This window comes from Molothrus ater, chromosome 13 (genome assembly GCF_012460135.2).
Source record: "Molothrus ater isolate BHLD 08-10-18 breed brown headed cowbird chromosome 13, BPBGC_Mater_1.1, whole genome shotgun sequence".
Classification (NCBI taxonomy): Eukaryota; Metazoa; Chordata; class Aves; order Passeriformes; family Icteridae; genus Molothrus; species Molothrus ater.
Genome location: NC_050490.2, coordinates 8,795,044 through 8,804,967, shown reverse-complemented (window position 1 = coordinate 8,804,967; position 9,924 = coordinate 8,795,044). Strand labels below are relative to the sequence as shown.

The window sequence follows — 9,924 nt, the reverse complement described above, 5'->3', positions numbered from 1 at the left end:
CACTGAAAGGCTGCATTTCAGTTATTTCTCTACACTTCGTATCAACTGCTCTCACCATACCAAGAAACACTCTAATTGCCATTCCTCTGAGTTCTCCTTGGCGTCTGATAGGCAAGTGGTATTCTTTCTGGCTCATTTCACATAGCTGGAAATAAAGAGTTCCAGAATAGAAAATGGGTTGATTGTGTATGAGCCAAAATAGAACCCAAAATAGAAGAGCTTGTGCTCTTCATCACGTTGTCTCTGCACTGGGCAGAGGAGTGTGTAGTAGTAGATGATGCAAATGATGCCAAATGAAACAGGTGTAATGAGAAACAAATACAGCACTCTTACCCAGTCATTTTTCTGTGAGGATTAAACCTACTTTGTCATAATTAGCAGAGATTATGTATTATCTGTCACATGTCACACAGGCTCACCAGGGCACCACCAAGGAGCAGGGGGACCAGTGTGCCAAAGCAGAGGGGGCAGTGCCAGTGTGCTCTGTGCCCACAGCTGCAGCACGTGGCTGGCAGTGCCCGTGAACAGGGAAAGGATTTGTGTCTGAAGCTTTAGTGATGGCAGGTTTTGAATTCTCTTCTCTCCCCACCATCAGTCCCAGCCCTGCCCTGTCCTTCTCATCATCCCTTGTTAGAGAGGCTTGCCAAAGCAGGAGACACTTCAGCACCAAGGAAATAAACCGTATGGATCTGGGAAATAATACAGAAATGATATCACAGAAATAGAAACAATTATCACATAAACAGAAGGATATCCTGCAAAACAAACACATTTGAACACAATTAGATGTATCATTATACCCAAAAAGCCATATGTGGATATATCACGTAAACAGCCATGGTTTTGACCTTCTTCATGCCGCTGTCTCTAATTAGAACTCCTTTTCCTGACTGCTTGACAGACACCTTCCTTTCAGCATGTTTAAAATACTCACTGCTTTTGTATTGTTCAGTACTTTTCACTGAATGAGAAATGTGTAGAGTCTTAGCAATGGATGCACGTTAACGATGCCTTGTGAAAAATGTTTGAGTGGAATGAAGTAAACATCAGGAAGGGTACCTGGAGACAAAGTCCACGTTTTTGTTACATTGAGAACATTACACAGGCAATGAACTGTTGAATTAATTCCAGACCGGAATGGAATATAAAACCACATTGAAGTAAGAATTGATCTTTTAATTTTTCTTTATCAGCACTATTCTGTAGCTTTGAGGTTCCTGTTGCTGTACATACCCATCTGCTGAAGATGGCAGGGGAGAAGGTTACTCTATGCTTCCTTGTGGAAGCTGCTTGTCTTCTGTGCTTCTAAAATGAGGGAAGGATCTGTTTATTATAATAGTTTTCCTTGTAGGTCACCAAGCAATGTGTAAATAAGGCTGTTTTCTTCTTACATGCGACTATGCTTAAAAGATTTTTATCCAAAATATCCTGTAATTCCTAACTCTGGCTCAGCTCCAAGAATTACCATGCCTGGTAAAAAGTGAGGATTCTGGGGCTATCAGTACATTTCTGGAATTTATTTTCATTGCTCTGGATGTGGAAGACTGATTTATAGAAGTGAATCTGATGCAAACTAGAGCATCATTTTATCTAAATTATATGCAAAGGCTTGACTGTAATGTACAGTGGCTGCTAAGGGAAAAAAATTCTTTTTAGTGGTTGTGGTTAAATTAATTATTGTTCTTTTTTGTGTGCTCTTCACAGTTTATGCTATAGTACTGTGTATATATTCATTGATAAAGGAATGAACAGTTCGGCTGTGTTCCTGCTTTTCACTTGTGAAAGCACTGGTCCTTTTCATGTCTTCAGATAGTTTTTAGCCATTTTTAGCAGTCAGCAAGAACTGAGATTTCTAATGTTTAAGTATTTTCGTCTGCTCCCTGAGTGTGTGCATTTGTGACTACAGAATGATGAGCTCTTTTCTGAAGAAAGAACACTGTGATTTATTTTGGAAGCAGCTTCTGTAGTTCTGAAAAGCGCTACCGCTGCAATCCTTTGTTCTGCCGCGAACTGCTGAAAATGTCTTCCTCCGATCCCTGGGGATTTGTTGGTGTTCTGCGCCAACAAGGGCTAAATTTTAGTATTAAAAACATTCAGAAATAGCTTACATGGTTATTGTCATCCAAAATTTTAAAGAGCAGGATGTGCTATAATTAAACTTTCCACGTCCCCTCTTTGTCGTTAAGAATCACGGCCGACTGTGCCTTTGCTGTGGAGAGGCTTTGAGCAGATGACAGGCAGCGATTCACAAGTCGACTGTGCGGGACCGGCTTTCCTCTCGCTGCCAGCCCGGCTGTGAGCGCAGCCTCCCGGGCCCGGTGGGTGCCGCCCGGGCCCGGTGGGTGCCGCCAGGGCCGCTCCTCAGCCGCCGCTGCCGCTGCCCGGGCCGCGGAGCGAGGGCCCCGCGCATGCTCCGGGCCCGGCCCGCCCCCCGCTCCTCCCCGTGCCCGGGGCCGCCGCCGGGGCCGGGCTCGACCATTTCTGCGGGCGCGGGTTCGAGGGGCCGAGCCCCGGGCAGCGGCATCCCCGAGCTTCAGCACCGCGGGCCGGACAGCGCCCGCCGGGCCGGGCGGCTCCCGAGGGCGGCTCCCGGTGCGAGGCAGGCCCCGGCCGCACCATGTTCCCCGGGCTGGCGGTCGCGCTGCAGGTGCTGGCGCTGCTGGCGAGCCGCGGGCACGGCTTCCCCAGACCCGCGGGCACAGGTAAGCGCCCGCCCCGAGCCTTCTGCCCTCGGCCGCGGGTGGGCAAAGTTCTGCGGGATGGAGATAGAGGAAGGTCACAACTTTCCTTCGGCTTGGCTAAAAGCAATGAGATCCTAAGGCGGCAAGACACCGACCACTGAAGCTGCAATCAAATATTAAAGTGAAGGGATAGGTGCTGGTAGAGGGAAAAGCTCCGAATTTTTTCCGTCTTTTCCAAGCAATGTTTTCATCCATTCTGCATCAGTGTCTGCACAAGTCTTTGCTTCTCCCAGTCTCCCGCTGTATTCTGGATGGAGGAGATTTTTAATCTCTTGCTTGTGCCAATCCGATTATTGCTATTTTAGTCAATCTCCTCCGGCACTTTTTTCCCCAATTCGTGAGTTTTCTGATCAGAAAGAGGTTGCTGAGTCTATACCTGTATTTCTGTCTTCTGCAGAAAATCTCTCTCTGCCCCAGTCATCTTTGTTTAAAGGTTTGACTTTTTTTATTGTGTTCCCATTTTTCTAGGAACACTGAATTGTTTTTGCAAGAAAAAAACATAAAGGATGCAGTTGGCATCCTATTTAAGACACCATGCTGTATTGGAGAAAACTGTAAATTAAGGAAAAATGTCCTGTCTCTTTGTAGTTGCATGTATCATATAACTGAGTATATATATATATGTGTGTGTGTGTGTTTATTCTAGATAAAGCTATACACAACAGACAATTAAGTGTAGAAAGACCTTTGGAAGAACAGGTGAGTGAAATAAAAAATATTTACTTTTTTTTTTTGTGGAATTCCTATATATATTTTTAGCCTTTCAGGTACTTGATCCATGAATATCATGAATGGCTAATGAATGGGTAAAAAATAGATTTGTCAGTAAAGTGATTATTAATGGGGTTAGATACAAAATAGGGTTTCAATAATTTTTAAGAACTGGCATATAGACTTTCACTGTCCAGCATTCTAAAAGCATTTTGCTAGCTCCAACAGCTCACAGATATGCCGTGCCTTTCTGTTGATGTCCTATGGGAATATAGCATGAGAGCTTGGAATGAAGAAGGAAAATGTAACTTGCATTTATCTTAAAATGCAGCTTCTCGTAATGTCTGGTTCTGATCAGAGGATGGATGGTACAGATGAAAGTCTCCAGTGCCCATTCCTGTTCTACTTATTCAGGCAAACTTCTTAGTAAGAGTGAAAATCAGGCATTAAGCCCTCTGCTAATACTGATAAATCAAGAGATCACACATTTTATTCCTTCTACCTGTTTGCTATTTTATTTGCTTTATTTTTGTATATTAGATTGCTGAAGCTGAGGCAGACAAGAATAGGAAAATAGCTCCCACAGGTAAAATATCTTTCCTGGTTTTATAACAATATTCATAACAGTATTCAAAGAGGTATAAGACTTTATGTTATGTTGATATTGATATATTTTCCAGAAAACAAGCCAGAGTTCAGGAACTATTCCTTTGTTGATGACCTGAACCTGCTCAAATCAGTAGCAGAAAGAGAAAGGAATGAGAAGGAGAGGGAGTCAATTAGAAGCTCTTTGTATGAACAGCAAGTGGCCATTGATGATGCAGACTCCACCAAGAACCGCAGGCTTGTGGATGACTTTGACTCCACTAAAAGCGGCCTGGATTATAAATTCCAAGGTATTCCATAATCATCTTTCAGTGATTTCTGGGTTAGATTTCTCTTGCAAACTGATTGCTTCCATGAATGTTGCCTTCGCCACTAAACATGAGCTCTATTTGTTGCTGGAGTGCAGTTTCAATTATTTACAGTTGCTTGTTGTATTACAGTTAGGTTATTGAAACACAGTACAAAAGAATTGCTCCAGATTTCAACAGACTTCCGTGGAGGAAAGTCTGATTGTGTAATTTGTAATGTCTTTTAGCAATTTAGATTTGATGGAAGGAAAATGGGACTTTTTTTGGATGAAAAAGTATTTATTCTGGTTTGTGAGGAAGAAGCACTTCTATATGCAGCTAAATCACATATATTTATTCCAAATATTATGTGCAGTTGTAGATAATTCTCATAATCACAAACCTAGAAGAAATTACCAAAGGCCAAAGAATACTTGCCTTTGCTACAGGAGTAGTTAATTGACTTGTAGTTTAAGTGAGTCTTCTGAGAATTGTAAGCAGCATTTAGCTCAGGATATTTTTAATTATATCAAAGTATGCTGATCACGGACCAAAGCTCACTCATTGTATTGCCTCTCCCATTGTCACAATGATATTATTTGCCATAGGTAACAATTACATAATTAAAAGTTAATTTGCTGAAATTCAAACAAGATTATATGCCATTGTCATGAACTCTTCTGACTAAGTGGCCATACAATGAAAGTAGATACCAGGAAGACACAAATAAGTGGATATGGAAATTCTACCAGTATTTTCTATAAACAGGAAAGTAAGCTCCTAAGGTTCATCTCTGCTCTTTCAGAAAAGCCACTCAGAAAGATATTTTTCACATGTGGAAGATTGACAGAACTTTTCCTTGTGACTGATTTAATGGCTTGCAAAGTGTGTATCAAAGTATATTCCTAATGTATCTAAAAATGCAGTTTTGTTCTGAAGAGAAAAAGATGTGGGCAGATATTTTTTAATGAGATGTTTAATCTAAATGAGTTAGGATGGTCAGCACACAATAAAACTGTAATCCTTTCAGACGACCCAGATGGCCTCCATCAATTAGATGGCACTCCTTTAACTGCTGAGGACATTGTTCAAAAAATTGCTGCAAGAATTTATGAGGAAAATGACAGAGGAGTGTTTGACAAGATTGTTTCAAAACTTCTAAATCTGGGGCTAGTAAGTATCTTGGAAATCGTCATTTAACTGTGTGTTAGATTGGATTAATGCTCTTTCTAAAAACAATTCAGATGCACACTTTGTCTGGGACTCAGGGTCTAAGCAAATTTCTAGAGCTATTTGGCCTTGCTGGTTGAGCTCTGCAATAACATTGTTGTTCCTGTGATGCAACAAAATAGGCCAAACTGCAGAATGTTTCTGATGTTGAAAAAACATTCACTGATTGTACTCCTCCCATGTCTGCCCTCATTTTTCCTTTAATTTGTCTTCTGATTTTCACTGAGTGCTTTTCTATTGTTAATTTATTTTCTATACTTAAGGGGGAAAGGTCTGAGCTCATTCCTATCCACCTAATGCTGATAAGATCATCAGCACACACATAATGTTGCTGGCTAGTTGAGGATATTTTACATTACTGATTTTTAGGAAAAGTGGATTTGTCTCTGACCTCTGAATGTCTCAATGGCTTTAGCCATTGCCATTTGGGATCTTTATATTTTAAAATACTCACCTTATCTTTTGAGCACTAGATTTTGCAGCTGAGTATTGCACCCCACTGATTACAGAGGGAGCTGTGGGACAGCTGCATGGGAGACTTCTTGTTCAAGTGACAGATGTTAGGAAGCAAAGAGAAAACATGTTAATGACATCATAGAAATCTGTTTGCTTTTTTCCCATTCTGTATTATTGAATTCTGTTGTAATTATTCAACTGTCCATAGATGTGTTGCAGAGCATATGTATTTCTATATACACACACATGGACGCACATATAGGGAGGTGCCACACTTGCAGCTCCATCTTTCAAGCTGCACTCCACTGTGTTAAGTCCTAAAGAGGTTTGGTTTGAAGGCTTTATGTGTGAAGGGGTGGGATTTATGTGTATACACAGATTAGATGTGTATTTCTATGTATATATGTATGGAGTGTTATAAATGTTTGCCTGTCTATATGTACACACAGATATTACACCTCATTTGGCTGTGCTCAGCTTTGAAGCAAGCATACAGCAACCTATTTGCATATTGATATCAGGTTTCATATTGATGTTTGATCTAGAAAAAGCACAGTATCTTATAAGTATTCTGCACAAATATTTTAACAGATCACAGAGAGTCAGGCCTATACCCTGGAAGATGAAGTGGCAGAGGTTTTACAACAGCTCATTGCAAATGAAGCAAAGGATCGTGAGAAGGAGTCTGAAGATTTTGATTACTCTGCTAGCAGAGCAGATAGTGATACAAAAGAAAAGCAACAGGAAAGAATGGTAATTTCTTAGCTAATAATTTTGTCTTGCTTACCAGATGGTACTAGTACTGTGCTTTTTAGGGAATAGTTAGTTCAGTCTGGAAACAAGAGGTGTTCTTAAAGAAATTCTGTCTGATAGAAAAAAGAATCATGAGTTAAAAATTTAAGATGTCAATTGAAATAACTGAGAAAATAGTATAGTCTTCACTTTGCAATTAGGACAATGTTGGCATGAGGTTGTGATAGAAATTTTTGCTCTCTTAACTCTATCATCAAAAGCAATGTGCTTAAAGATTTATTTTTTTTTTAAATTATGTCTTATGTGGAGACATCAAGCAAATCTGATCAGGATAGTTTCACTAATGGAGAAGTTGATGATACACTGGATAACACATGGTCATCATCTAATGTGCTGGAAAGAAGAAATGAGCTGCCTTCTGAAGATAATTTCGAAGACCTCCAATATTTTCCAAATTTTTATGCATTATTAAAAAGTCTTAACTCAGGTAAGCTTGTCGTGTGGTTACAGAAATATTAGGAAAAAATTAAGATTCTCTGGTTTTTTCCTCCTCTTGTCTCTTCCCCACAGCTTCCCTCGTTGCTTTGAAAATGTTCTGTAAGATACATAGCAGAAACTTGTTTGATTAGTGATTTTGATGGCAAAACACTGGCAGGAACAACACTCAGAACTGCAAAGAGTGTGACCTAGACAGCCCTTCCCATCTTGTGCTGTGTGATTCAGGAGTCCTGAATTCTTTTAATTCCTGTAAGGACATGATGAAAAGCTGGCAAGTAGTTTTCCCCAGAGATCTTTCCAGTAACATCCATGTCTTCTAAGCCAAGAGATACGAGTAAGCCACAGTAGGATCCTCACAGTGATGGTACCAGTAAATGAGTGTGAGTGAGCCTCCCAGCCTTTCCACAAACCACAGGTTTGCTGTTTATTGCAGTGAAAGCCCTGCAGTCTCTTCTTATTCCGGTGCTGGACATCACAGCTTCCAGTTATTGCAGGCAAGACTGTGGCTCCTTGCCACTGCCCTGTGTCATCACCCTCTACACACACCCACTCTCTGCAGCCACACACACTCTCTAACTTTTGGAGGGATGGGGGGTGGTATTTTGTAGATCCCTTGTCCTGCAGGAGCATTAATAATTGCTTCAAATTGTCCCCATGTGCACCTGAGTGGAGAGCTAAAATGAAAAACCTGAGTCCATATTTTGCTCAAGTCCAATCGACAAACTTTAAATTCTTCTTCCTGTTCTTTTTAATTTTCCCATGGCAATTCTACATGCTAGTTCTTCTCCTTTTTCTACTCACGATGCAGGCAGGCATGTTGGGTTTAACAGGCTGTGAAGCAAACAGGACCAGGCCCACTGGCTGCACATCTCCTGCTTTATGTGTTCATCTGTCAGGTTGTATTGAGCTGGAGGAGAGGATTCAGTTGCATCCTACAGCTGTGTGTTAAATTGCAGGCAGCAATAAAAAGCCTGTTCAGCAGCTCTCCAGGGTGGCTGGCCCTCTGCCAAGGTTGGGAGTATTATTTCTGACTGTCCCTGACTGACGGTGCCCTGGCTCTGTTGGGTCCTTCAGTGACAGCCTGGGCAGTGGGGAAAGCCTGTGTGACTGTGATGGGGGAGTTTCACACTGCTAATGCAGAAATAGCAGTAATATTGTTCAGCACATAAACACAGTGGAAAAAGAAAAGCTAAGAAGCAGTGGGCAAAACCTGATTATTTGTATAAAAATTTTTTTTTGTATCCTATCCTGAAGTCATGATCCTCCCAGTCAGGTAATGCTTTGTTGTCCCAGTATGCAGGTCATGGACTTGTCCAAGTAACAATCTCATTTGGGACACTTTATATTTTTGTCATTGAACCTGTGGATCTTGTAGGAGAAAAGATCTCTTCCATACAGAGTCAGACTGATCTACTAAATACTTCACAAACAAATAAAAGAAAAATGACATACTCTAGAAAACTCTACCTATATCTGCCCTCCAACCATCAATTTGAACTGTCAGATCACTCCATCTTTGTGTGCTTAGTGTTCTTAGCTGTAAAATGGAATTAATACCATTGGCCTTCCAAGACAATGGTATTATGACACAGCCCCTCAAGACAAAAAGCTATGAAGAAGAACCTACCCCTGATGTTTTAAAGTATGTACTTTGCAGGGACAGCTTAAAAAGAAATATATATGTAAGTTCTCATTCTAATCCAGCACAACATTTTCTCTTTTAATGAGTAGGTCATTCTTGATGCATGAATTTTGCACAATTTGCACAACACTTTTTCCAAGTTACCTGAAGGTTGACTAGTTTTGCTTCATCTCCTCACACAGAGACAGAGACAAAAGAGAAAGAGACCTTGATAACTATCATGAAAACCCTGATTGATTTTGTGAAGATGATGGTTAAATATGGAACAATCACACCAGAAGAAGGAGTTTCCTATCTTGGTGAGAGTACATACTTTATACAACTGTTATTAATGGTGTGTTCTTCCTCTACCAGCAGTGATAATTATCTTCTCATCTTCCTTGCTCTTATGAAACCTGTTTCAGATTTGTTCATTGAAAATGCTAAAGCTTTTAAATGATTGAGCATTCCCTACAGCAATGTTCAATTCCATACTGCTTTAATATTTCCATCTAATGAAGGAAAGGTAATATATCAGATATGCATTTAGAGTATTATTACACTTTTGTATCTGTGAAGCACAATTTCTTTCAATGACTTTATGTCAGGGGAATATTAGGGTCTTCTCTGGTCTATTAAAGTGGATTAGGTACCTGCATTTCCCAGAAATAATCCAGCACTTCAACTCCTTCAACTCCTTTAATCTCTCACTGTATGTAGCTGGACTAGATGGGACCTAATGCTAAATTTGTCCACCAAATAGAACTCCTTCATCTATGAAGAGTGTTATATCTTGGCACAGGAGCAGATTTTGAAGCACTCTTTCCTGGATCCATTTTAGAGTGGATTTGGCTATGTAGGTTTTGTAAAATTGTTACCATTTCCTGAAGAGAGAATTTGGAATGGCCTGGTTTGTGTCTCACACACCTTTCCTGGCTTTGACAAACTCTCTTCTATTCACTGTAGGCAGCCTGTCTAGTTAAACAAGCTGACCTACAGAGGAAGGGCTCATCTGTAGAAA

The 9,924-nt window shown here is 40.6% G+C and overlaps 1 protein-coding gene across 2 annotated transcripts in view; it reads left to right on the top strand.

Moving 5' to 3' along the window:
* The first annotated feature begins 2,323 nt into the window (after nt 1-2,323).
* The window catches only part of SCG3 (secretogranin III), a 28,181-nt gene continuing 20,580 nt past the window's right edge, over nt 2,324-9,924 (top strand). Inside the window, exons 1-8 of one of the 2 annotated variants that reach the window (XM_036389372.2) lie at nt 2,324-2,702; nt 3,388-3,440; nt 3,993-4,038; nt 4,133-4,348; nt 5,376-5,518; nt 6,623-6,784; nt 7,094-7,271; nt 9,107-9,223. In XM_036389372.2, the coding sequence (XP_036245265.1) occupies nt 2,618-2,702; nt 3,388-3,440; nt 3,993-4,038; nt 4,133-4,348; nt 5,376-5,518; nt 6,623-6,784; nt 7,094-7,271; nt 9,107-9,223 (1,000 nt within the window). In that variant the 5' untranslated portion in view covers nt 2,324-2,617. The remainder of the gene's footprint in view (nt 2,703-3,387; nt 3,441-3,992; nt 4,039-4,132; nt 4,349-5,375; nt 5,519-6,622; nt 6,785-7,093; nt 7,272-9,106; nt 9,224-9,924) is intronic. The other variant, XM_036389373.2, reaches the window with a different exon arrangement.